The following is a 27,294-nucleotide window of genomic DNA, read 5'->3' on the forward strand; positions in this document are numbered from 1 at the left end:
TTGTAGCTCATATTACTTTAATATCCTGCAACGCTTGTTACTGCTCATTCTGTGAGGAGGGTTTGTTGTGGGGTTTTTCTTTAGAGATCAATTTACATAATTTATTTTTGAAAGGGAAAAATCCACGTAAGCCAGAAACACTCAGCCTCAATACACAGCCCTGGCTCACTCAGAGACATCTCCTTTAAAAGACTATGTATTAAAGCATTTGCACTTCCTTTCCAGGAAAGTTTCCAGGACAGAAACTCCCTCTGGATTATTGAACAATTTTATGTCTCTCTGTTATTTCTAGAGCCTTTTGTTTAAGAAGGATTGGGGGGGGGAAATACATATGCTACACCCAAAGGGCTGTGCTACCGGGCACCCCACGCCGATTGCCAGCAGCGCTGCGTGAGGCAGAAAAGCAGCACAGCAACGTGTCGGTGGGGCCAGGGTTTATCATCTATCTTTAGCAGTTCCATAGTGTTCTTAAACACAGGGGTAAAATGAATATTCCTCTTTTAGAGACAGATTTGACACAGAAAGGGGAGCCAGGCTGAGTTCCTTCACTCGGTGCGCGCTCCAGCACGGTGCCTCCTCAAGCCTTTATGTAATGACGGTGGGACCGGTGCGGCCGGTTCGTTCGTGAAGCTGGGAGAGTTTCAGTGCAATAGAAATGAGAGGTGCCAACATCACCTGCAGAGAGGAAGGAGATGGCTCAGAAGGGCAGCGAGCAGCACGCGCAACCTGCGGACGCCGCGTCCTCCCCTCCCGCGCAGGTGTCAGCCCAGGACACCCAGAGCTCCGAACCGCTGCTCAAAGGGAGCTGTGGTTCCAGTGAGAGGAACAGCGTGCTGAGGGGTGCTGTGTTACAACCACACATAGGTTCAGAGAGGAAACCCAGGCACAGCTCTGGCGTTGCTGCCACCACCCTCACTGTGCTGTACAATGAACCCCATTACCCCACCAGCACAGGACAGTTAAACCCTAAGTTTAGTCTGTGCCTCTTGGGGTTTGGGAGTTTTTAACCCTTTGTCAATAGCGGCACAGTTTGTTACACAGAAGAAGTTTGAAGATGCTTTGCTGGGGGAATATAAAACGAGGACTCTTCCATCCAGGGCCCACATGAGGAGTCAACAGCATTTTTAAATGACACTGGAAATAACATGTATTAAGCCCAGTGCAGAACAGGTGAGTGTCACCTTACACAACTGCAGCCTTTTACCCCCATTTATTTGTTTTGAGTGAGTATATCCCAAATTTGGTACAGGAATGAGCTCATTCTATCCCTAGCCATGCAACATTTCAATTCAAAGATCAGTTAAGACTGAAACAGTGCCTTCCCTCTCCTGCAACCCACCACAGATGGTACAGAGCAGCAGGAAAAGCAGTGTGTGATTGCGGGAGCAGCCATGAGGGATTTGGAGTAAGTAACACTTGTTTTACACAGAGCTTTGTTTTTATTAATCTATTTAGACTGGGATTAGTGATACCAAACCACCTGCTTCCCATCCAACACAGCCAGCACCTCCACACAGCCCCGAAGCAAGTGATGCTCAGCAGAGTTAAGCATTTTAGGATGGTTGGGAGCCAGTGGTGCCACAACTGGGATGCAACACTTACCTGGGGGTCTTCGTGTATCTTCTGAGCATCCTTCTCATAGCTGTCGATGTACAGCCGCACGGTTGCTCCAGCGCTCCCAGTACCGCTTAGTCTGAAGATGATGCGGGAGCCATCGGAGAAGATGAGCCGCAAGCCCTGGTCAGAGAGAAGGGAGGAGAAAAGCCTCTCAGCTATGTGCTTCTTGGGTTCCCAAGGTCTTTTCCACAAGACCCAGCGTGGCCACGGCTCGCCAGCACAATCCCGGAGCTCCCACTCCTCAGGCAGCTGCAGAAGGCTCCTCTGTTATCCTCTCCCCACACCTGGGGAGCTCGTGTCACTCCCACCCCACGCTGGAGAACACACTAAAGCTCCAGCACACAAAGCACGTTGCTCCCTCATCCCAGCACTTGCTCTGAAACAAGAGCCAGGGATGGATTCTCTGCCAGGCACAGCACTACAAACCCACTGCTCTTCCACAACCACTCCTGTCATCCCACAGCAAGGCAATCGTTCCTGCGGGACTCCTCCATTACTCCTCCCCACACTGGGCTGTCAAAGCAGTCCAGCTACAGGTCGGTTTCATTTCAATCACCTCCAGGGACAGGTTACTCACCTCACATGTACATCATACCCCAGGACTTGAGGAGCCTGGAACTCAGTCTCCCCTTTTCACTGCTCAGCACAGCTGGGGGTCCTTCTGGGGATGAGCACTCAAGGAGGGCCGGCAGCTCAAGCACACACCAGTGCATCCAAGGAGGATTCACTGGAGGCAAGATGAGACAGACTCCAGACCCTTCCCTCTCCAAGGCAGCGACTTCCCTCACACAGGGCAGGATCCCACCAGCAAACACAGGGCAGAATTTACTTTTTTTCCAAGGGACAACTGTAATGTTGGGCTTCAAAGCAGGTGCAAGCACAGGGGACAAAGATTAAGCCCAAAATACAGAGCACAACACCCCTCCTGAGGTCACATTCAGCCTGGGCGAGGCTGTGCCCACCTGGTTTCTGGAGACACTTCCATCCACAGGATCGTTGTACTCAAAATTATCAGCTTTCTCCACCGTGTAGACTTTGTCACCAGATGACAACTGCTTCCCCACAAAGGAGCGGTCAAACATCACAGTCTCCAAATCCTTCATCATTTTGTTGGCTGCATCTGCGTCCACCTCTTCATAGTCGTATCTACAAACAAAGGTTAGGAAGGGAAGGCTGCAATGAGTAGCAGGGTTTGGGATGCCCTTGTTTAAACACTGCTGCCTGTCCCATCTGTGTTATCTACTCCCTTCCTGGAGGAGAGGACAGGGGGAGAAGAGGGGAGAGTCTGTGCAGCACCACAGCTGGGATCTAACAGAAATCCCTGGGACACACTGCAGCTTATCACTGGCATTTGGTGTCAGCAGAGATGAAAGGACAGGCTGGGCTGCCTTGCTCCAGGTGTAATGAAGACAGGGCCAGAATCCAACCACGCTGACTCCAAGGGATTCATTCTAATTCTGTGATGGGATCTCAGCAGGTTCCTCATGATAACCTGCCTGCCACTGCACTCAGCTTGCTATGCAGCCATACCTCCAGTGCAACAAGTCTGCCTTTTTAGTCTAGGCTCTTTTTCCAGGGGTTTCAGTGCCTCAGGTGGGTGGATGGGTGCTGGCTTTCTGGTGGGGGAGGAAGGGGGAGTGGAAAAAGAAAGGGGAAAATAAAAAAGGAGGAAATCTCAAAATCTTTCATTTGGCAGTTTGAGAGAGAGTTTCCATGTAGGTCTTCCAAGCTGAAAGATTGCTGCCTAATGCTTTCACTCCAGACAGCATTCCCACCTCTGCTGTAAGCAGGTCATTTTTCACCCCTTCCCTCTTCAACCTCCATGTCTACTGCAGTTTAAATTAAATTTGGGGACTGGACAGAAACGCAGCCAGGTAAATAACAGCCCAGGAGCTGGGCATCCATTCAGCAAGACACCGAAGATATAAGTTAACATGTGATTTGTGGTTACAAGCAATGTGCTGTTCTGGTGGCAAAAGACTCTTGTAGGAAGAAAAACATATCTCCCTTTGAAGAAAAGAAGACACCTTGTGTATACAACAGGCACTTTGCAGACTCTGATACTTACTAGATTTGTGTTCAGAGTAAATCCTGAACTGAAAGGTTCAGGTGAACACCCACTCTTTTATTTAACCCAGATATGTTGTGTGCTGCCACAAAGAGCTCAGGGAGCTTTAAATTGCCACAACAGGACAGAACAGCAAGTGTAATGAGACACATCAGCACTGTGGTAGCACAGGCTGGTGCCTGTCAGCGCTTGGGGCTGTGACCTTGGAGGGTGGAACGCAGGGCAGAGGTAAGTGTGAGGCACCAGGAGCACTTTCCCCACCTGGTGAAGAAGTTCCTGCCATACTTCTGCCAGTGATCCTTCATGATGTCCTCCACGCTCTGCTTGCGGGTGGCCAGGATGGACAGCCAAGCCAGGACAGCCCACAGCCCGTCCTTCTCACGGATGTGGTCAGAGCCTGCAGAGAGCCACAGCAGACACATTTCCCACCTCCTTTCACGGGATGGTCTGTGTCCAGCCCTACCTTGTCTTGTCTCCTCCAGCCAGCTGGCAGCTGTACAAGCTCACAAATGGAAGGCATTGCACGAGCTCCATCCCTGCTGGATCGTTAAAACAGTTCAAGATATCATCTGCTTTTAGCTACAGCCCAAGGAAACCATTCAGCCCCTTTTAACACACACACACACACACACACACACACACACACACACACACACACACACACTCTCATTGTTCACAGATCCTTAATTCCGTTCCCAAGGAGGTAACAGGGAATGTGCAGTAAGAAGGTCATTAAAAAAAAGGCAGAGGCAAAGGAGCAGCTCAGGAAGGACTAACATCAACCTCTTCAAAGCAGCTGTCACGCGCTGCCTGCCAAACCTGCATACTCAGATCAGCACATATTCTGGCTGAGCACCAAGACAAATGTCAGCCCTCCCTGAGGAAGCCAAACCCTCACGGCTCCGACACGACGCTGCAGCAGCGAGAGGAACAGCTTCTTGGATGGCAAATGGCAGTGTGAGGAGCGACTTCACAGGATCACAGGGGTTGGAAGGGCCCTCCAGAGCCCATGGGGTCCAACCCTCTGCCAAAGTAGGGTCCCTAGGACAGGGGCTGGAACCTCTCCAGAGAAGGAGACTCCACACCCCCTGGGCAGCCTGTCCCAGGGCTCCCTCACCCTCACTGGGAAGAAGTTCTTCCCCACATTGGGGGGGAACTCCCTGTGCTCCAACTTGATGCCATCACCCCTTGTCCTGTCCCCACAGACACTGAGCAGAGGCTGCCCATGTCCCCCTGTGTCCCACCCTTCAGCTATTGATAAACACTGATCAGATCCCCTCTCAGGCTTCTTCTCTGCAGGCTGAACAGCCCCAGCTCCCTCAGCCTTTCCTCACAGGAGAGATGCTCCAGGCCCTTCAGCATCTCTGTCCCTCCTCTGGTCTCTCTCCAGGAGATCCCTGGCTGTTTGATCCCAGGGAGCCCAGCACTGGACACAACACTCCAGGTGGGGCCTGAGCAGGGCAGAGCAGAGGGGGAGGATCCCCTCCTGTGACCTACTGCCCACACTCCTCCTGATGCCCCCAGGATCCCATTGTCTCTCTCAGCCCCCAGGGCACACTGCTGGCCACCCTGTCACCCACCAGGACCCCCAGGTCCTTCTCCACAGAGCTCCATGTGCAGAAGCCAGGAGAGGCCTGCTCTCACTCCCATGTGCTGGGCACTCAAAGGCTGGGACAGACCCCAATTTGTCTACCAGAGGATTCCTGCAAAGCAAGTGCTGTGGAATCAGAAGCCATCAGGGGCCAGCCAGCCTTGCCCTAGGAGCAGGCTGGAGAGGGGCTGCCAGCGGCGTGGTGGGACCGCACCGCACCCAAGACCTCGGGAAACCCAAGAGGGTTTTGCAACTTGGACAGCACCCTGAACACCTAAATTAAAACAGGGGATCAAGTGGCAGCCCAGAATACAGCCAAGCCAGCCTGTGCCCCAGATGCACAGCTTCGGAGTTTTATCCTTTGAGCTCCAAAAAGCCTCCCAACAGGTCCTAATGGCATCCCAAGGAGGCAGGATACGCCTGCTAATGCAGAGAGCACTCCAGAGCTGCCACTTCCCCCCTCTCAAGAGCTGCCAGAGCGGGCAGTCGCCTGGGGAGAAAGGCTGGGGGCTGGGGCAGGGGTGGGGTGGTGCTTCACACAAATCCCACCATTGTGGCCGCAGCGATAAATTATCCTCATGGTCCTTTACGGTGGAGAGAGCTGTGCAGAGGTGATGGAGAGGAATGCTAAACAAACAGGAGTCCCATGTGATGTATCAACTTATTGCTGGAATAAAATACCCACGAAAGCAGAGCAGGAGTTCTGTCATGTCACATTACTCTAATTGCTCCTGGACTCCAGTCCCACCGGGTCACAGTTTGTTTCAATTTTTACTGGGTCTATTTGGCTGCTCCTTCACCTCTCTCCCCTTCAGCACTCCCATTCTGTCCAGCTCCAAACAACTCATTAACTTACTATCAAACAACTTTCCTTACCCCTTTTCAGTCCCTAAAGCGTGTTTGCCAGATGGGCAAACCCCCTCTGCGTTGCAGGGGGACACACAGGGGTGTCCAACATTCCTGGGCCCTTTCTTAATCAGTCTTGTCAAACATCCCCCCCCCGCCCCAAAACTGCCCCAGTTCCTGCCCACTCGGACGTGATGCTGTGTGGCCAAAACCCCCAAACTTTCCCTTGGCCCCTACTGCAAATGGAATCAGTCACTTTTAGTTGTGATGTAGAGTCATTTACCTATTGGGGGCTGGAGAGTAACTATGAGCTCATTCCTCATACAATAAAAGATGGAAACAATTTGGGAGAGCTGCTCATTAGAGACCCTCTCCTATCAGCAGTCCCATGAATCATTTGCTGCTTTTTGTTTTTATTTATTTACTGAAATGCTGGTGCCCTCTTGTCGGCCCAACTCCAGGACATAAACTTTACACACACTGAAATAATTCAGGGCAAAACTCCAAATTCTTTCTTTACTCACGATTTACTTCAAGATTTCTTTGCAGAGTTACCATTTTTTTTCCAGGCTTTCCCCTTTCCTGCCCCCCCAAGGCCAAATCCTGTGTATCAGAAGAGCATCTGAATGCAAAATACTGCTGCTGAAGCCTGCTTCAGGCCCACAGCAATCTGGTTTCAGCCAGTCTGTGATGCCATTCCTTCAGCTACAGAAGTGCTGGAGTAATCCCTTCGTGCCAGTCTGTATCCCAGCTCCACAAAGCCTTTTGGGATTGAAAGCCATCCCTGCTCTGTGAGACACCCAAGCACAGGCTAAAAATCCTTTGCTCAAATGTGGGGTGGTGGAATGAAAGCACCCAAGGTTGGAGCCTGAAATCATCCAACCTCACTTCACGTGTATCCTACCAGCCACCCCCAGGCTTCAAAAGTCTTTGGAGAAAGGGGGAAAACAAGGAAAAACATCATCTCAGGGAGAATTCAGACCAGATAAAACTCAGCCTCTGGGTATCAAATAGGTGCTGACCTCCTGCATGGAGGGAAGGTCCCGTTTCCACAGTCAGGACATTAAAACCACGTTGGAGATGCCATGGGAGAGCTCAAAGTGCTGAGGCCTCCTGGGAACACTGTGTGTTTTGGGAAATCTGCTCACTTTAACTTCCCTGCACAAATAATAGTCATGTGTCACGTGCACACCCCTAGTAAATTCCTTAAGATGTTCACTTTGTTTCTCAGTAACCTAATAACTTGCTTAGGCTGTTCAAAGGCAAGTGTTAATTTAAACTTTATAAATCATACCTTGTTTTCAGACCAGGAAAATGAGGGCCCTATTAAGCTCAGAGATTTAATAGTGACCTGAAACCTTCCCTAATAAAACTGCATGCTCCAAACCATATTTCTTGCCAGAAATGAAAACATTTAGAAGGTTTTCCTGGCCACCAAGAGTTGAAAAATACATTTAACACTGCACTTAATCCCCATAGACTCAGTGACCGGGCTAGTAAAGAGGCCCTTAAACTTCCTGCACATCTACATATTCCTAAATAACTGAAAGGAGAACTAGCTCTTGCCTGACAAAACTTGTAGCATTGTGTCCATTTCCACCAGTGATTCTTGCAAGCTTTGTTTTATCATGCTTTTCAAGCAATAACAGCTCCATATAAAGGATAAATCCCAAGATACCCAGCTCAATAAAGAATTAAGAGGAGCAATAATACAATCAGGAATGCTGACTTACCAGTACCAAAACTTTCCTCTCCACACAGAGACAGTTTGTTTGCATCCATCAGGTTTCCAAAGAACTTCCAGCCAGTTGGAGTTTCATACAGAGCGATCTTTGTAGCGTGGGCCACCCTTCAAAGGTAAGAAGGCAAAGTCACATCACAGCTGGAGTCTTAGTGCTCCCATGGGAACTACTGCAGTCAGAGCTTTGGTTGCTACCAAGCTTCTCTTTGGGGGTAACACTGAAGGCAGGTCATGCCTTGGGTTTTTTTTTTACAGTGAACAATTCAGAGTACAGCAATCCTCTGTTTTATCACAGAATCACAGGGGTGGGAAGGGACCTCCAGAGCCCATGGGGTCCAACCCCCTGCTAAAGCAGGGTCCCTACGACAGGGCACACAGGTTGGCGTCCAGACAGGGCTGGAATCTCTCCAGAGAAGGAGACTCCACACCCCCTGGGCAGCCTGTCCCAGGGCTCCCTCACCCTCACTGAGTAAAAGTTCTTCCTATGCTCCAACTTGCAGCCATTGCCCCTTGTCCTGTCCCCACAGACACTGAAAAGGGGCTGGCCATTTCCCCCTGCATCCCATACTTCAGATATTTTTAAACATTAATAAGATCCCCTCTCAGGCTTCTTTCCTCCAGGCTGAACAGCCCCAGCTCACTCAGCCTTTCCTCACAGAGGAGATGCTCCAGGCCTTTAATCATCTCCTCTGGACTCTCTCCAGGAGATCCCTGGCTTTTTTTATTCCAGGGAGCCCAGAACTGGACATGGGTGGGATGCGCAACTGAAGAACAAATTTAAGCATTTAACCAATAAAGTATCACTAAAGCTGGGGAGGTTCATTTGTTTGGGCTCATCTGTAAAGAAGAGAAAGAGCCAAGAGCAGAGCCACGTCCCCAAAACCGGATTTAATTCATTAAACCTCCCTGCCTGGCCTGGCAGCCAGCCCACCACAGCCCTGGCACTGCTTCACCCTTCAGGCAGACCACGCACTCGCTCCCCACTACAGACACGGGTTAAATCACCAAAAAAAGGATGGTCCCTCTCCATTTCCAGGCTCCCCTCCACCACCATACACAGAAGTCGATGCTACCTATCAAGAGCCCCACTGGTGGGCATGCTCCTGGCGAAGCCACGGACTCCAGTCTGCTGGAAATAAGGGATGCTGAAGATGTTGGCAGCGATGACGGCGACGGAGTCGGAGGGGTTCACGAAGAAGCCGTGTTTCCCAAGAATCATGTTGCGATCCTGGGGAAGAGAAGAGAGAAAACAGCTCTGATCCCAGCTCAGCACAAAAAGGCTGTGGTGGCAAAAGCTGTTCCACTTGGCAGGCACAGCCTATAAACCCAACAACTCACAGAGAGGTTTGGTTTTTTTTTTTTTGACCTCACTGAAATAAATACAGAGGTTTGGAAAAGTTAAACAGCAACACCTGTATAATATTCCACCTACCTGCTGATTTTTCACAGCCTTTACAGCTATTTAAATAGAGTTTGGACTTTATTATTAACACAGTAGCTAACTTGCTGCAGTGGCAAAGTGCAGTGGCAAAGTGCAGCGAGTGGTTTGCTTTCATTCACAATTATAGAAGGGAGAAGGGGAGAAAAAAACCCCAACTCTTCACTTTTTTTCCTCCTCTGCTTGAAAGCAGCTAAGCAGTCAGCCCCCCACAGCTGACCAGAACAGCCCATTTACCCCATCTCCATCAAAGGCAGCTCCAAAGTCGTACTCTCCTGTCTTCATGGTCTGGACCAGGTCAGCAGCATAGGTTAAGTTGGGGTCAGGATGGTGGCCACCGAAGTCCTCTAATGGGGTGCAGTTCACAGCTGAATTTGCTGGGGCTCCAAGCTCCTCACACAGGATCTTTTTTACATAAGGGCCCACAACTGTGGTGGCAAAACATGGAGAGGAAACGAGTCAGTGTCTGTCCTCAGGCAGCTCTGCACCAGCCACCTCAGCCTCCTGTCTGCTCAGTTTGGGTCACTTTATATGGCTGATGGTGCTAAAGCACAAGCACTCACATCAAAAGCCCCCAGCAGCACATAGGTGTGCTCAAGCCAGATCCATCCAGGCACCTGAGCTCTTGCCAAATCAAGATTTCCAGCTGAAGGGCTGGCCCACTAAATAAGTGAGACCATTTGTGGGTTTAAAAGGGAGGATGAGCCCATGCCAGGGGCTCAGCACGTGAGCCAGGACCCTGCTGTGACGGGTTTGTGCACCGAGGTGTTCGCACGGCAGCCCCAAACATGTGTGTGATTCACAGACACCCAGCAGCACTACAGGATTTACTGCTCTCACACACCAGAGATCTAGACAGTGAAAAATAAGCAGGTAGGGGGGTTGGAGCTCTATGATCCTTGGGGTCCCTTCCAACCCAGACCATTCTATGATTCTATGATTCTAGTGTGCCCCTGAAAACATCAGGTGAGACTCATAAGCTTGGCTTATGTATTAATTTATATTAATTAATGGTCCCACAATTTGGTACTCAAGTATCTATGAGCACATCTTTGCTTAACTGCTGTGATCTCTTGTGGGACACTGATGGATATAAAGGCTACCAGGGCATCCTAACCTCCTCTGCCTGTCAATGTGGATTGACATGTGAGCCATACACCCCCCCTGCCAAGCCCCACTGATACCTCTGCTCTAGGTCAATTCCCAAATCAAAACATTTGGCAAAAGAAAACAGTGTAAAGCCATAATAGGTTTGCCTGAAAAAAAGAGAGGTGTGATATGTAACAAAAGAAATAAGAAGTTTACAAGTGATGGACATCAATCCCAGGAAAAAAAGCTTTCTCTGAAGTAGGTGGCAAATCCCTGTGGACACCCAGCCCCTCCCAACACCCCGAGCCCAGCGTACCTCCGTGCATGGCATCGATGCGAATCTTGAGGTGGTTCTTCCCTGAAAGCAGCTCCTTCAGCGCATTGAAGTCAAAGATGTTCCTCAGCATGTTTGCATAAGCTTCTACAGAGTCCACAATTTCCACTGGAATAAATAAAGCACACAGAGATCCACTCTCAGGGTCTGAAATGTTTGTAGTAGAGAAGTAATGTTGCTACACACAGCACTGTGCTGACAGTCCTTAGTGCAAAGGGTCTGGGCTCTGCAGACAGCAGCCCACAGAATCAGTTCAGAAAGCCAGTAATAATGACCCTATAGTAAGAAGTTTATTACAGGCTGTCACTGCTAATTGGGTTACAGACCAAATGGACAAACAAAACCCTTAAGACAAATGCTGTTCCCACTTACAGCTCCCTGGACTTGAGGGCTCTGTCCCCCTCCACTTACCTGGAGAGTGGGATTAAAGGAAAAGAGAGAAAAAAAAATAGATATATAAAAGCAGATCTCCAATTTCCACCAAGGTCAGTGGGAACCATGCACCTGATAGTTCAAAAAAAGTTGCACTTCTGGCAATATAAAAGCCAGAGTCATGAAAACCCCATTAACAAAAAATCCCACCATACAGAAACCAGGGCTGAAACACCAGTTTTTATAATATTTTAATTTTTTTAAATTATGAGCACAGGTCTGCAGGAGATGGTAAAAAAAAAAATACTTGGAGCAAGTGTTTTTCAGAAGTCTTTTGGTTAAGACTGACAAAAAGTCATGTGTGAAATGGAATGGCTTTCCCACTCACAGAGACAACTGTTATACATGAAACCATAGGGGGGAAATAAATTACAAAGATTAAATGTTATCTTTTTAATCAGTCTGTATCACCTGTTAATGGCAGCCTTATGGACAAAACAATCTGATTTTGGTGAGGTTTGATGGATCAGATTTACCTACTGAAGTACCAGTTTTTGTAGGACAGAAACAAAGGTGTTATTAAAGGGTCTTCACAAGGAAAAATGTCAACCAAAAGAAAATAAACACCAGTATGACCAGAACCTTGTTTGACTAATCAAAGAGATGAGGAGGAGAGGTTGGAACAGCCATGCCTGTCCTTCAGAAACCCTCAATGTCCTTGCCTGGTCACAGCAAGTCCACACAAACCCCACCCCAAAGGAAACTTCCCATGAGGAAGAACAGTTGTTTACCTGTAAATGGTTTAAATTTGTTCTCCAGGTCAAACTGCTGCTTCCCAATGGTGCTCAGGTCCACCTGGAGATCTGGGCAGATTGCATACTCTTCAATTTTCTTGCTGATTTGGAATATTTTATCAGTGATACCTTCAGGAGCAGGACCTGCAAGATAAAATGGGCAAGGGGGAAGAGGCTAAAGAATGAGGCTGCAGGAGAGGCATTTCAGCAAAAGACCTGGGAATACCTCCCTTGGGGAGGAGTATCAGGGTATGAGGGAAGCAAATGTATCACCTGCTGCTCAGGACACTGAATCTCTGTGATATCAGGACAGTTAAATTCAATTCCTTGGGGTCAACACAAGAAACAGCCAAACAGAAGTAAAGGAAAGCAAGATGAACCAAGTGACCTCACCTCCGTTAGCAGTGTTGAATTTAATGCCAAAATCTCCATTGGGCCCACCAGGGTTGTGGCTGGCTGTCAGAATGATGCCACCAATGGCTTTGATTTTCCTGATGATGCAGGACACTGCTGGGGTGGAGAGAATGCCATTCTGCCCGATGACCAAGCGGCCGATCTGGAAGTTAAAGAGCAAAACAAACTGCTGTGAGTCCCAAACCCTCAAACCAGCAAAACCCCCCAAACACTGGTGATGGGTCACCCAGAGCCTCCAGGAGAGGTGCTGCTTCTCTGCAAGCAAGCTGCTCCTTCCTGGGATGCTGAAGCTCTCTGCTGTGTGGAGCCAAGGTCAGCGCCTGACCCTGCTCTGTTCTGCCCCTCTAGCATTGTCCTTTGTGGCAGCTCCCACTGAAGAGCTGAGCTTTCCAGAGGCATCCAAACAGCCACCAAAAAAAAAAGAGAGCAGAACACAAACCCAGGACCCCTTTGGCTACAGTCTTGAACTTTGCTTTCAAAAGACACAATGGGACCCAGAGAAGCCAAAACAAAACAAAAAGTGGAACATTATCACTCCTCCCATGGAACCAGCTGCAGATTCTTACTCCCAGCGGGTAACTCACCTCCTTCCCATATATTTGGTAATATCACCAAGATTAAATCCAGACCAATGTGCTAAGCAATACGAGGCAATCAGGATCCAGTTGCTGGAGCTCATGTAATAAACCAGAAGATGACTATTTTTTCTGGAAGAACACACTCCTTACCACAGCCCCCAAATGAGGTGCCAGAGATTTAAAAGAATACCAGACTACCCTCCATCAACCCAGGAGATTAGACCTTGTACAGGACTGAGTAAAGAGGAGGGATTTTATTCAAACACAAGATAAACCAGAAAACAAAAGGCAGAGTTCCCAAGCTGAAGATCCACGGCCAGTGCTAAGCCCAGGGCACTGGATGACTGCAATTCCACTCCTGCAGCACTGCCTGGTGCTAAGCCCTGGCTTTGCTGCTGAGGGGTTATTGCCTGCTACAGCTGTCGTGGTTTTGAGCGTGGCGCCACTGGAAGAGCTATACCTGGAGCAAACAAGCTCTAGGAAGCATAACTGCAACCCAGCAGGTTGTAAACCCAAAGTGACTGCCCTTCTTTCAGCTGGGCATAGCAGCCAGTATTACAACCCTCACAGTGCCAGCGTAGCTTCTTACACACCATACACTGAAGTAACCCAGTCTACACTGGTTTTGCTTTTTTCCCCTCATTCTCACACCCTGTCTCGTGTTTGATTCCAGCCTCCAGGTCTTGCTCCTTCCCTTTCACCAAGAATTAGCACAGCTTCCAGGAAGCTCCTCTCTAAAACTTCATCTTTTGATTCCCAGCTTCTCTTTGAGGGTCACTGCCAGCCACAGTGCCCCTCTGTGCCAAGGCTCTGCCAGGCCTCACGTGCAGCTTAAGGGATGCTGCAGAGGAATGGCAAAGCAAGGGAGTTTCTTACCCAAACCCTGCAGTGGCTGCTGGAGAGCTGGGTGAACACATCAAACCCTCACCCAGCTCATCCTCACCACACACCACATGCATTGCTGGTCCCACAATGAGGAAGGAGAAGCAGCAAATCCCTGTCTCCATACAAGCTGCTCTCCAATCTGGGGGGGTCCTCAGCTTCCAGAGGTTCTCAGTTGTCATTCCCCACCCAGACAACGCTAAATCCTTGATGGGAACCACTGGAAAAGGTTGCCCAGTGTGCTGAGCAATTTACTCTTCATCTTCTTTCATTTTCTGGAATTTCTTACAGGAAAAATCTCAGGATGTAATGATGCAGAAATGCCATTCACAGAATGCTCCCAACACACCTACTCTGTACAGCAGTTTTGGGGTTACAGCACTTCAGAGTAAACCAGGCAACACTTCCACTACCTAAAGCCCCACGAAGATGCACACAGGGAGACCTTCTCCCAGTAACACAGGCTGATACTTTCACAACAAAAACATGTTTTCCAGGCCAAGGAGGCTGGTGTCTGCAGCTCCATCACATCATCAGCACACCTTCCAGTCCTCTTTCTGCACAGGATGCCTCACAAGATGCACCAATCCTACATACTGTGCCACAGTTACGGGCTGTGAATAGAAACACCTCTATTTATACAAGTCAGGTTAAGCAGACAAACTGTCTTGGTCATTTCCTTTAACCAAAAATATTCTCATTTAAAACATACAATGTGATACTACTAACACAGCAAGTGTGCTTGGCACAATTTGGGAATCCTGCTGATATATTAAAGGAGCAGCACCTGCCTCCACCACACACAGACAGAGATTTTGCATGTTCAAAGCAGAAGATGCATGCTCTCCTCTTGGGTTTTTTTGTATTTGAAAACATCCTTGGACTCATCCCTTCTATTCCATAAAGCAAGTGAGCACAATGCTCATAGCCACAGGTATCAAGCCAGGTTGTATGAAAACCATCAATGAAAACTAGCAAAACCAGCAGTGGAAGGAGATGTGAGCCAGACAGGGGTCACATGCTGGAATGAAACACATGAGGAAACTCTCAGCTCATGAAGAACAGTCTCATCTCATCAGTACCAGCAGAAAATCTGCCCTAGTATCAAGCACTCCAAGCAGCAGGCCTCATTTTTTCCCTCTCCCACAGCAATCCTACTCAGCCCATGCACTCACTTAACAGGAATATCTTGATTTACACTGCCAAAAGATGTATTTTTTTTTTCCAGAACTGAAAATATGTATATTTAATAAATAAGTAAATCTCACTTCCCACCCCCCTTCATTACAGATTACCCTGTTGTCATCAGGGAAGTTTTCCTGTCAACTTCCTACACGCCAGGTCTCTCAGCATAAAGTTTTGCCCTGCACTAAGAGATCCAGGATAGAAGGACAGAGAGCAGAGTCTCTGTTTCCTAAAAAGCAAAAGGAAAACTGGAGTCCTGCAGCACATGAACCACACAAGCCTTGCTTTCTGCTCCCAAAACACAGATTCCCAGCTCAATCAGAGGTCACGGCAACAGCTGCCACTCACTTGCTAGCTCCCATCTTATTTCAGTTTTCAAAGGCTCCCAAAGTACTTATCCCACAGTCACAACTTTTGCCTGTTGAGGAAAAAAATCCATCCTGTGTTTTGCCTTGTTATTTGCTGAGCAGCTCGGAGCAAAGCTGACAGAGCCACCCTGGAACAGCGAGCCATGGCTGTTCCAGTTACTTCACTTCTTAACAGTATGGGGGTTTTAGGATCTGATGGAGAGACCAGGAAACCCACAGGTGCCAACAGGCTATGGCATGCCAAAACACCAAACCAGAACACATAAAAAACCAGGCAATATTTATTTTCTTTGCTGCATGTGTATTCCCACATACTTCTAACCCAACTGCACCACTTAAAAGTGAAAAAACCCAGCAATTTCTCTCCTACCAAACTGATTTTCCCTTAAAAAGTTAACTATTAGCAGTTGAATAACATCTTTGGGGAAATTAAATCTCAGTACTGACTAGTTTATTATGGCTTTCTGCATTTATCAGCTACACAACTAGAGGAATTTAGTCATTTAACATTTACCAACCCCGTTGGCAGCAGCCATTTGGACTATCAGTTCCACTGCAGACTTATTAAAGTATCTCCCATCACCTCCAACTACCATGGAAGATCCTTGTCGATCTCTTAAGTCTATGGAAAAAAATATACTCTGGATAAAGTTCTGCAAATAGTTCATCTTGGATTCAAAATAAAAGGTCTTCTTCCGTAATCCACTGGTGCCTGGTTTCTGGTCGTTGTAAGGAGCTGTTGGCATGGTCAGGAGAGGCAGAGGAGCGTCTTCCATGTTCTTTTTTCACACAAATACATTTAAAAAAGTGAGTTATACCAAAGTACAAAAACCAATCTCGATACCAGCAATGGCCCACCTGAAAGACAGAAGTTCAGTGAAGTTGCTGAGCACCCAAAATAGCTCCTTGAACCTCAGAGCCTTCTGTAACTGAAGAAGTTTCCCTGCACTTGTTGTGGAGGATCAATGTCAGGGAGAATGCACAATTCCACACCGCTGTCCCTCACTGAAAAGGCTGGGAAAAAGGGATTTCTGCCATCGTTGCCATCTTCTGTCCTCCATCAGCACAGCTCCTTGCCATTCTGTGCTATCACCCACCGGAGCCCAGCACCGGCACTCGATCCAGTTCCCCCTCAGGGCAGAGTCGGGGAGGGCAGCAGCGAGCAGCTCAGCCCTCAGCTCTGATGCACCGACGCGCTGGCCCGGCAGAGCGCCCAGTGTTTCCGCCAGCCAAGCAGATCCTCCCGCAGTGCCAGGCGACTGGCCAGCCATCACGCCGCTCCCCAGGGCAGCAGGTCCCCAGGAGGTGAGGCTGCAGCAGTCATGGGCATTTTGCAAAGGCTGGTGAGTTAAAGGTCACTCTTAAAATGGAAAGTAACAGATCTGTTACCTACAGTTTGCTTGCAGGATTCCTGCTCTGGCAACCCAACTGCTCCACTGGGTCCCACTCAAGCACAGGGATGTTATTCATGATAAACAGTGGGTCACAGACTCACAGAATCACAGGGGTTGGAAGGGGCCTCCAGAGCTCATGGGGTCCAACCCCCTGCCCAAGCAGGGTCCCTAGGACAGGGCACACAGGTTGGCTGGAATCTCTCCAGAGAAGGAGACTCCACACCCCCTGGGCAGCCTGTCCCAGGGCTCCCTCACCCTCACTGGGAAGAAGTTCTTCCCCAGGTTGGGGGGGAACTCCCTGTGCTCCAGCTTGAGCCCATCGCCCCTTGTCCTGTCCCCACAGACACTGAGCAGAGGCTGCCTATGTCCCCCTGTGTCCCACCCTTCAGATATTTATAAACACTGATCAGATCCCCTCTCAGGCCTCTTTTCTTCAGGCTGAACAGCCCCAGCTCACTCAGCCTTTAAATATGTCAACCATTGTTTGACTAAGAAAAGTCCACAGGAGCAACAGTTTCACCTGAACAGCCACAAAAGTCTCACCAAGGGCAGTATATGCACCCAGAGTGATTAAAAACACAACAATTACTATATATTTTAGAAAAAAACCTGCATAAAGCTATTCATTTTGGAGCCCCTTAAAGACATACAGAATAGACTCAGATTCCAATAAAGTTTTACAAAGTATCATCTTCCTGGGGCAGGTACTTTTGAATGCTAGATTGAAACCAGTTTCCTCCAAACCTCTTGAGTAACACTCAAGAGTCCTCTGTCCCAGCTGCTGGAAACAATTTCTAGATATTACTGGAGCAATTAAAGAACATGCACTTTGTAATGACTCAGTTTGTCCCACTATTAACAAGCCAGGGGGGAGGAGATGTGCTCACAGCTGAATTGTGACAATTTATGAAGACATGCACAGGACTGTTTCCCAAGGTGGTGATTCTCTCTGTGCTCCAAAACCTGACAGATTCACAGAACTGTAGGGGTTGGAAGGGACCTCCAGAGCTCGTTGGGTCCAACCCCCTGCCAAAGCAGGGTCCCTAGGACAGGGCACACAGGTGGGTGTCCAGACAGGGCTGGAATCTCTCCAGAGAAGGAGACTCCAACAGATTTTCTTCCCAGTGGTTCATCAGTACATTAAAATCAAGCTGGATAATTTGTATGAGACTGAGGGGAAACCTCATGACTGAGGGCAGAAAAACACCTTTGCAGAAGGTCAAGTGGAGCCTTTGTCTCTGAAAGCATCATCCAGGTTCCCCAGGGAGCCAAGGAGCCCAGTGAGTTCTCGTGTCTGCTCCCAAGGGAGGGAGTTTAATTCCCTAGGAATTAAATCACTGTTCTCAGTGCCCCAGAAACAATTTATTTTGTATGGGCTCCAAATTTGATTCCCCAATTCCCCTCTTCTCCCCACCAAACCACACTGAACCATGGGTGCTGCAGAAATGGGACAGCAGGTGTTTTACACCAACAGCAAGACTTCCTGGGATATGCAGCTGGAAACAACTGGTTTGCATGTTATATATCCATGCTGAGACACCCTCTGTTTTCATGCAAAGGTGTAGGTTTCCCTCTAGTGGCACAGAAATTAAAACCCAGCTCCCAAAAATTACCTACCAGAAGTTCACACTGGACATTTCCCTGGCAAGAAAAGGCCTAAGCAAGCTCTTTCCCTTCTTATCCTGGGTGAGATAAACTTACTGCGCTGAGAAATGCCGCAGCATTAAGTGACAGGAGGATGGCTGCATGGAGGAGATGCACATGGACTTACTGGCAGGGAAAAGGCCTATGGAAGCTTAGGAATTTGTGCTTATAATTAAGTGCACATGCCCTGGAAAGAGGAATCAAGCTAAATTAAGCTGGGGAGGAAGGTGTTGGTTATTAGTGCCATGCTCACTTATCTAAAATGAAATGTGCTCTATCAAACAAAATATAAAATGCAGTGATGAGCTGGTGCATGTAAAGCACAGGGACAGGAATGGCACATCATAGAATCATAGAATCACAGACTGGTCTGGGTTGGAAGGGACCCCAAGGGTCACAGAGCTCCAACCCCTTGCCACAGGCAGGGACACCAACCTCCAGGCCTGGAGCAACACAAGGTTGCCCAGGGCCCCATCCAATCTGGCCTTGAACACCCCCAGGGATGGAGCACCCACCACCTCTCTGGGCAGCCTGTTCCAGCCCCTCACCACTCTCTCTGTAAAAAACTTCCCCCAATATCTAATTTAAACCTTCCTTCCTTTAGCTTTAATCCATTCCCCCTTGTCCCATCAACCTCACCTTTGGGGCCCTGGTCCTGGGGCATTACACAACACGTGTATTTCTGTTTGGGTAAATTATATCACCAGGAACTGGGAACCTGGACTGGTATAGGTGTTGGTGATCACACATTTGCCAGAAGATTGAGAGGTGGAAAAAAAAAAAAAGCTCACCAAATGTGGATCCTATCCACCTTAATGTCTGGACCAGAGCCTGGGAGGGAGTATTTGATCCTTGACCTAAGAGGCTTTGTTTAATGGCTGTGATAGTTACAGATCACTTACATCCTGGGAAGGAATTCAGCAGGTCATCTGCTCCCTCAGGATCAAATACACTTAGGGCATCCTCCAGAAAATTGATGGAATTGGGCCTTGAAACCTTTTTCTCCAGGTAAGCTGTGCCTAGGCACAATCAGCCTTGCAGTTAGAAGTGGTGTCCTTGCTGTAGCTTAAGTGGTGTCCTCCTGAGCTGACACAGAAAACACATTGATCATAATCCTCTTCCTGAAAACTTCTCACAAATTAAAAAAAATCCTTTACCATATAGACTCTGAGTGCCCTCTCCTTGCTACAGTAAACATCCTCACTCTCCTTAACTTCTCCTTGTGGTCATATTTCCTAGGTCTCTTATTCCTCAGGCTGGTGAGGGTGTTTCCCCCTCCAAACAGTGGATCTGCTGCACAGGGACATTTTCTAAGCTGCAGTCCTCTTTGCTGTTGTGCACTTCAGACATACATACAGAGTTAAAAACTATGAACTGTTGACTTTGGTTAATGATAAAAAGACAAACAAGGCTAGTTGGTGAGGGCTGAAACTTCACTGGAAAGCACACAGTTCCTCTCTTGGCTCAATACCATTGGTCCCTGACCCATCTCTCCACTTTCCATTCTGCCACCCACTCGGGGCCAAGGGTGTCTGGAGCCTGGGACCAGGCAGCCAGGCTCGCTCAGCCTCCCACTCTGACACTGACTCATGCTCAGCACAGGCCTCTTCCTAGCTACAATCTTATATTTTGACATTCAGGCAAGCAAAATGTTTGGGGACAGAAAACCCAATGTGCAAAGGCCAGACTGAACAGTCACCCTCTCTTCTCATCCCCTTTGGTTCAGGCTTCTCCAAGGTCCAGGATTCTCTCTGCTGTGAGCAGGATCTCTCAGCTTCTTCCCATTCCTGTGCCTCACACTCCTCTCTCCCCATTCAAGGGGCATTGCCCTTATGCTATTTTTCTGCTATTAGTCAAAAAAGTTTCACTGCACAAAACCCCAGGGAACAAAGTCAAATCAGGTGTTTTGCAGTTACTTTGTGCCTTCTCTTTACGACAGAAATTACGTTTCCCTAACTCCTGCCCACAGAAAAGTTCTAGTCCCCACACTGCTGCCTGCACACTCACCATAAGAGGGTGCCAAGAGCCCTGAACAAGCCCACTGTCCAGCTGCCAAAACTGTGCACTTTCTTCCCCCAGTACAGCTCCAGCCCGGGCAGCAGGGGCTCTGAGTGACATTTGGCAATGCCAAGACAAACGGAGCCAGAGTGAACTAAACAGACAACTGCAAAGCCTGTTAGTCACACCAGGAGTGTTGCTCCAACTGCAAAACTCTTTGTTTCCCTAAGAATTAACTAAAATCCTAGGTTTTGAAGCTGCTGTATAGATTCCAGAGAGACAAACTATCTGGAGCCCTCTCAACAGCATGAGTGTGAATAGATGTGACCACATGCATACAAGTTGCTCCATTAAGACACATTGTTCTGCACTTACACTGCACCCTGGTTCAAACTAAGAGAGAAACTAGATAGGTGGCACAGAAAGGGCTCTGCAGGGTGAGAGATGAAACCACCCTCTGCATGGTGCACAGATAGGTGATGGGCTCTGGGTTAGCCACACAGGTAGGGGCTGACCTTCCCTTTGCCAGGAGAGAAGTGCACACCAGCAACCACGATTGAGAAAGTCTCTGTTCAAAGGTCAGCTCTTCAATGCACACCCAAATCTGCATGTTGCCTTGGAGTGCCCTGATGTTTGCTGTCCTGCCCCTGCACTAGGGAATGGGTGAGGGATTACAGCTGATTTACCTCCAGCAGACCTGGGAATGCTCTGGGATTTCTGACCCCAGCCTGCTGAGAGATGGCCCCTTCCCTGGATCCTCTTAGAAACCAGCACCTGAGCCCCAGGAATTATAAAATGCAGGCAAGGTTGTGGAGCAGAGGGAGGGCACTGGCTGGCTCAGCCAGGTGCTAGCATGAGGAGCAGAGACATATCTGGCTCAGCCTTGCAGGCTCAGGGACAGAGGTGCAGGTCCAAGGCATACAGAGGCAAGCTGCTGTATGGATATGTGACAGTGAGGTGGCTATACAGAGCAGAGATAGCAGGGACAGAAGGGGAGGGGACACACATACATGACCATTTCTTGCAGACTTGCTGGGATGTGCTAGAAAAGCTCTGTCTGCAGGCCCAGGGGTAAAAAGCTGCTGAAGGACAGAAGGAAATAGGCTGGAAGGGCTGTGGAGGCGTCACCTACCTACCCAAGCCATTCTCACTGGAGCTTTCCCAAGCAGGAAACACACTCCTTTCATCAGCCTCAAGCTTCCAAAACTCTTTCTAACATCTAAACTACATCTCCACTGCTGCAATTTTAATTCTTACCCCATCCCCAGCAGGCCAGAGGACGATTTGTTACCTTCCCTCCTGCAGCATCATTGCAGACATTTGCAGACTGCCAGCAAGTTTCCTCATCTCTAGGGCAAGTTCATTCCTTCTTCACTGGCCCCACCTGCTCAAGCCCAGGTCATTCCTTGGGGAAAATCCCCCCCAAGCAGACTGCATCCCCTCTGAGGGGTGGTCCCCCAGGAATCAGGCTTCCTGTTTATTTCTAAGATATGTTCCTGTCCAGCATTTGAAACTTTAATCAATATGTTGGCTACCTCAGAGAGAGCCATGACAGGATGGCAAGGCTCTGCTGTAGTGTATTTCCTGACCCTGGTGCAGCCCAGCCTTGGCACAACACATACCAGTGGCAGCTACACAGCCCAGCTCGCCTATCCCAAACTTTGCCATGACAAAGAGAAGGCATTAGACTCCATCCTGCTGCCCCACCAGCACAGCCAGAGCTGTGCTTTCTGGTTATGTGGACTCATTGTCCTAGGAGATTACAGTTAAACCCCTGCTAGTATGAATTTCAACTCTGTCTGCTGGACTTGCAGAGATTAACTGCAAAGCTCCTTAGCTCTTCCTTTGAGCTGGAGTTTCTTTACTGTAAAGTTTAAAATTCCACAAAGGCACTGAAACTGGATCACCTGACCACTGCCTTAATAACCTGCAACTGAAAACTGACCTAAGCCAATTAACTTCACAGGCAAAATGAAGCTAAGCCAGTGTAAAAGCAAGCTCAGAGCTCTAGGAGCTGCTGCATGCACAGTTGTCCTTTAAACCCCACCATAACCTGAAGCCAGGACATACCAAATGTGCCATGGGCATTCCCATGCAGGTATCTTATTCCCTTACTTCAGATATCATATCTCAATTTCCTCTTCTGCTTCTGAGAAAAGCAGTAGCATAAGAAAAAAAGAGAAATTGAGGTTTTTCCTTAACAGCCTTGTAAGATCTAGCATCAGTGCATCAAATTGTGATACACAGGGACTGCTTTTTAGAATGACTCTCTTTATGGTTTCTTTAGTTTGATGTTTTCAATGCCAGGAGCTTTTACTTGAAGGAAAGGTCTGACTGAGGACTGAGGGAGTCTATTCTTCAGGACAACAATGCCCATTGCTGAATGGATGAAGGTCTGTAAATGAAGAAGGCTAAGGCTGCTTGCACAGTGCTGTGCAGAGACAGGAACAGAGAGAAGAGACATTGGCAACAGGTTTCTTAAAAACTAGGTAAGAAAAACAAGTTAGGCTGAGAGAGAGGAGAGCAGTAATGAATACCTCCCATCAGCAGAGCCAAAGCAGATCACAGACAGGCTGGTCCCACTGTGTCCCTTCCACAGCAGAGATGGTGAGGCTGGGAATGTGAGCACACTCTAGTTGGGGTCACAGTGTGGGTCTCCAAGCTCACCCTGCACTGTACTGCTTAACCTGGGCTCACCCACATGGGCTCAGGGTTATGGCAGAACAGCACAAGGAAAAAAGGACAGAGCTACAAAAGTAGATCCATGGCAAATAAATTGCTGCTGAGCAGTGCAACAGAGCTCCAACACTTGTTTTTCCTGGGATAACTGAGTGAGGAAAAAGGTTAACAGCAGCCAAGCCAAGAAACCAAACTTTGTGGGGTAGAGAGTGGTATTTCTAACAAAAGCACTGTTTGTCCTGCAGCAGTAAAACACAACCAGGCTACTATTTAATATGCAAAGCACTGCCTGGCATTCAAAACACCTTCAAGCAGTTTGCTTGAATGTTGCTACTTTGCAGCACTTTGAAATCTGTTTATTACAGAAGGAACCAGTGGCACAGAAAGTTTGTTTAATAGCAGGTGGCAGTGTTAGTGACTTAACCTGGTGAGAGATACAGGTTACAGCTAAAGATTTATGTCTTCAATTCTGAAATTCTGGCACTTTTTTGATATAAAGGTATCTCCACAATCCTACTCTGACAGGTGATGCTGTGACAGGAGCTTTTAAAGCTTTTATTCACATAACTAAAGAGTCAGGCTCAGGAACTATGTGGGAACAACATCAAGGAAGCCTGGTGCTACAGACCAAAAGGAAGCAGGTAGGCTACACTGGGTGCCAACTGAGAAGGGAAAAAACCCAAATCAATCTGCACTTTAGTTTACTTGTATAAATGCAAAGTTACAAATAGGATAAACACTCCTTAATCACACAGTTACAAATTGAGTTGTTACTAGACATATATGATTACTTAAATATATATTAATCATCCTAGATGGAGACACAATTAAAACTCACTTTAGCATCCTTTCCTCTTACACTGTAAAACCAGCAATCACAAACTGTGGTCCTCAGGTTTCTCCTGTGGCTCAAGAGAGCAAGTCAGCCAGATCTCATCATCACATGATTTTAAATTACTAATCCAAACACCTCTTGTTCCACAGGACCAGAAATACAGTTTTCCAGCACTCACTTCAGGACAAGCAGCAGCAAATCCAGCCTGTTATAACATACCTTGGCAACCAAGCAAGTCCTTTCTATGCCTATACACTGGTTGCCCTTACATGTGCTGTAATCACTTTTCCACTGACAAATAAGCCCTGCCAGTTCAGGTGTGCAGAGAGGGCAATGCTGCAGCCACCTCTGGAGTTCTCTCTGCATTACTCAATATTTCTCAGCATGAGATGATCAAGTCTTTTTCAGCAACCTGGCTGCTGGAACCTGGAGACCCCCTCAAAGAGCCCCTGCACTCAGACAAAACCCAGGAAGGAGTCACCACGTGTTCCCTGTTCTGTGGCATGCTTTCCTACCAGTCAACAGAAGTAGCTCATTCTTCTCTTTGAGGGGTAGGTGACTTCCAGTTACTTCACTTTTATTATGAAGAAACAGGATTTTCACAGGCTCTTACTCAACTACACTGTAATAACTACTAAGGAACTAGTACTCACAGTTACAGAGGAAAAACATGAAGCAAGCATCCCCTGACTGATTGAAAAGGAAAGCAAAACACACAGAAATTTATTAAAACCCAACATTTTGCATTTGCTAAAGAAACTTTCTATTTTTAGTTACCCCATCTCTTGGGACCAGGTGGTTTTGCCATTCTCCAGTTTGGCCATGCAACACTGGCACTGTCTTATTTAGGCCAGAGCCACTCAGACTCAGCCTGCAGACTTGTATCGAGCTTTCAGCAGCCCTGTATCCTGCACCTCCTTCTGGTTCCTTATTCAGGCTTTTACTTGCTGTTTATTTATTAAAGAATTTGGGCAATATTTTTCTCTTCAATGCTCCCTTATGAAGTCTCTTTCCTCCTCTTTTTTAAATGGGATGCTTAGATCTATGATTTTGCAGTGCTTTTGGCTTGTCAGTTCTCTTTGAATCTCAGAGGGTTATGGGGTGGGAGTGGAACTGGGGTAATTTCATGACACTTTACAGTGGTTTGCCAAGCCTCTGTTCTGCTACAACAAAGGTAGAGAGAATCTGGGTTGGCAGATGACTGATAATGCTGTAATATTGCCATTTTTTTTTTCTTGCAATAGTCTAACACTATATCAGGCCATGGTCATTATCTTGTTTTATAAGTTAATGATTTAGAATGAAAAGCTTTTAAAGTAAAAAGCCTCACTTTGTATTCTAGCTTCTTGGCTCTTAACCCACCTACTCTTCCATCTGTTTCTATCCTCTACCTCCTGTTTCCTTTTCTTGCCTTTCCCAAACAGGTTTCTGACTTGAAAGCCACTTCTACCCCAGCACTCAGAGTTCACGTGGACCAAACACTACAAGATGAATGCCCGTTGGCAAAATGACCCTTGGGACCTGCTTGTGTAACTCTGGCAGACAGCTCAGCACTCTAGTGCTGCACGTACACAAGAGTCTGCATGGTCAGGGTGGAGGATTTAAGCAGTGACTGGCCCTCAAACCCCCTAGCATGGTTTTTCACCTTCAGGCCCTTGCTTGCTTCTGGGATTGAGCCAAGATGCAGATGACAGAGAAGTCTTTGGTGCCTGGAAGGCTGACACATCTCACCAGGGCCCGGGTGCACGTCCAAGAACCTGTACAAATTAAGGCTTTATCCCAGTCTGCTTATCCACAGGGATCCAGGGAGCTGTCTGTGCGTGCTGCCAGGCATGAACGCTGCACAAGGCAACTCCAACCCCTTCTTAGAAGAAATAAACAAACCAGTGTTTGCTGCTGTTCCCATCAGGCAAGGCTGCACTTTCCATCACTTCCACAGGAGCACACAGCAAGGCCAGTGCTGTTAAGGGATGCTGGGACATGAACTAAAAACTGAACAGCTACCACAGATCTTGAAAGAGACATTTCTACTTGGCTTAAAAAGAAACAGATCCCAGATTTTATTATTATTGCTTTTTCTTAAGAAGCCAGGCCTTTAAAGCATGGAGGCACATGATTGCCATTAGGAAGCTAAAACAGGTAGCTTAGGTTTATACCCTAAGGTGTGACCCTGACTACCAAGCATCCTCAGCTCCCCCTCTACGTGAGGCAGAAAGCTTGCTGCTGACCAGGAGTCAGATGTCCCAGGAGGAGATGGTTTTCATTTGGAAAAGACTAAATGCAGGGAATACCCTCCCTTTGCCAATTCAGATTCAGCCCAGCTGTCCCTACTGGCCTTGTCTTGGGTTGTCTAAGTGACAGGACCAAGACTAATCAACAGGGATGAAGCCTTTCAGCAGCAAGATGCCCTGCAGGGAATGAAATACTGCTCCCCAACCCAGCACACCTCACCACGAGCACACCGTGCCACTGTTTTGTGCTGTTAGCTGGCAAAACCAACTCCCCCCCAAGCAGGTAAAAGCAGTAACAGGAAAGCTGCACTTGCTTCCCCACCTCCACGCAGGCAAACGCCCTGCACGTTATCAACGGGATGTAAAACCACCGGGAAATCTTCACTGCTGAACCTCCTCAGCTCATGTGTCATCCACTGATTTACTTGCACACCACGGAAACGCAAAGCGCCAGCGATTTCCTGCAGTCACCATCTGCTCACACCCCTCCCCGCCGCCCCGGCCCGGCCCGGGGCGGTACGATCTGCCCTCCCCCCGTCCCGAGAGGAGAAGGTAAATGCCAGGGAGCCTTACCCCGTTGGCAGCGGAGATGCGGACGATGAGCTGGATGGCGTCCCTCATGTAGAAGCGGCCGTCTCCCCCCACCACCAGCGTGGCCGCTTGCCGCTCGGCCGGCGGCACGGTGGCCAGGATGCTCTGGATGAAGTTCTCGGTGTAGTTGGCATTGCTCTGGAAGACCGTGACCCGCTTGCGCAGCCCGCTGGTACCGGGTTTCTGGTCGCCATAGGGCTTAGTCTTCACCGTCACGATCTGCACCATGGCCGGCCGCCGCTGCGAGTTCCGGGCGGCCGGGGCGGGGGGACCCGGAGCCGGCGCCGGCCCCGCCACCGCTCCCGCCCCGCCGCCCGCCCCTTAAAGGCGCCGACGGGCCCGGAGACAGGAGGGATCCCGCCCGCCGTCCCTGCCCAAGCACTTACCGGCGGGAAGGTGGAGGCGATCCGCTGATGTCCGCGCCAGGAGCCGTGGGATGCTGCGGATGCTGCGGTGGGAGAGGATGGAGGTGCTCGGTCCTGGCGCGGTGAGCGCCGAGCATCACCACAGCCGGGCACTTGGCAGGGGACAGCAGCAGGATGGCACCACGGGCCCTCCCAGGCCTCGAGTGCCTGCCTGACACAGGCAAGGAAGCCCTGCCGACG

General features: G+C 48.6%; 1 protein-coding gene across 2 annotated transcripts; it reads right to left on the reverse strand.

Moving 5' to 3' along the window:
- Positions 1–26,971, reverse strand: PGM1 (phosphoglucomutase 1). Of its 2 annotated transcripts, none has more exons than XM_084266527.1 (11): positions 26,672–26,971; positions 12,284–12,446; positions 11,888–12,034; positions 10,707–10,832; positions 9,539–9,729; positions 8,937–9,091; positions 7,856–7,971; positions 3,947–4,082; positions 2,580–2,763; positions 1,603–1,737; positions 1–675 (listed from the first exon to the last, which is right to left on the reverse strand). In XM_084266527.1, the coding sequence occupies exons 1-11, from the start codon at positions 26,915–26,917 to the stop codon at positions 586–588; spliced, it is 1,689 nt and encodes a 562-aa protein (XP_084122653.1). In that variant the 5' UTR covers positions 26,918–26,971; the 3' UTR covers positions 1–585. The 2 variants fall into 2 exon arrangements, with proteins under 2 accessions (XP_084122653.1, XP_084122652.1); XM_084266526.1 differs by lacking the exon at positions 26,672–26,971 and adding an exon at positions 15,836–16,488.
- Between the last annotated feature and the right edge of the window lie 323 nt (positions 26,972–27,294).

The sequence above is a fragment of the Gallinula chloropus genome (genome assembly GCF_964237585.1).
Source record: "Gallinula chloropus genome assembly, chromosome: 6".
Lineage (NCBI taxonomy): Eukaryota > Metazoa > Chordata > Aves > Gruiformes > Rallidae > Gallinula > Gallinula chloropus.

What these genes read in the sequence shown, in the direction of transcription:
- PGM1 (XM_084266526.1), bottom strand. Translation starts at nt 16,093, where the DNA reads ATGGAAGACGCTCCTCTGCCTCTCCTGACCATGCCAACAGCTCCTTAC. An exon ending in AAATGGCTGCTGCCAACGGG is followed by an intron (nt 12,447 to 15,835) that starts GTTGGTAAATGT and finishes TTTAACTTCCAG; the next exon opens with ATCGGCCGCTTGGTCATCGG. An exon ending in ATTCAACACTGCTAACGGAG is followed by an intron (nt 12,035 to 12,283) that starts GTGAGGTCACTT and finishes TTTATCTTGCAG; the next exon opens with GTCCTGCTCCTGAAGGTATC.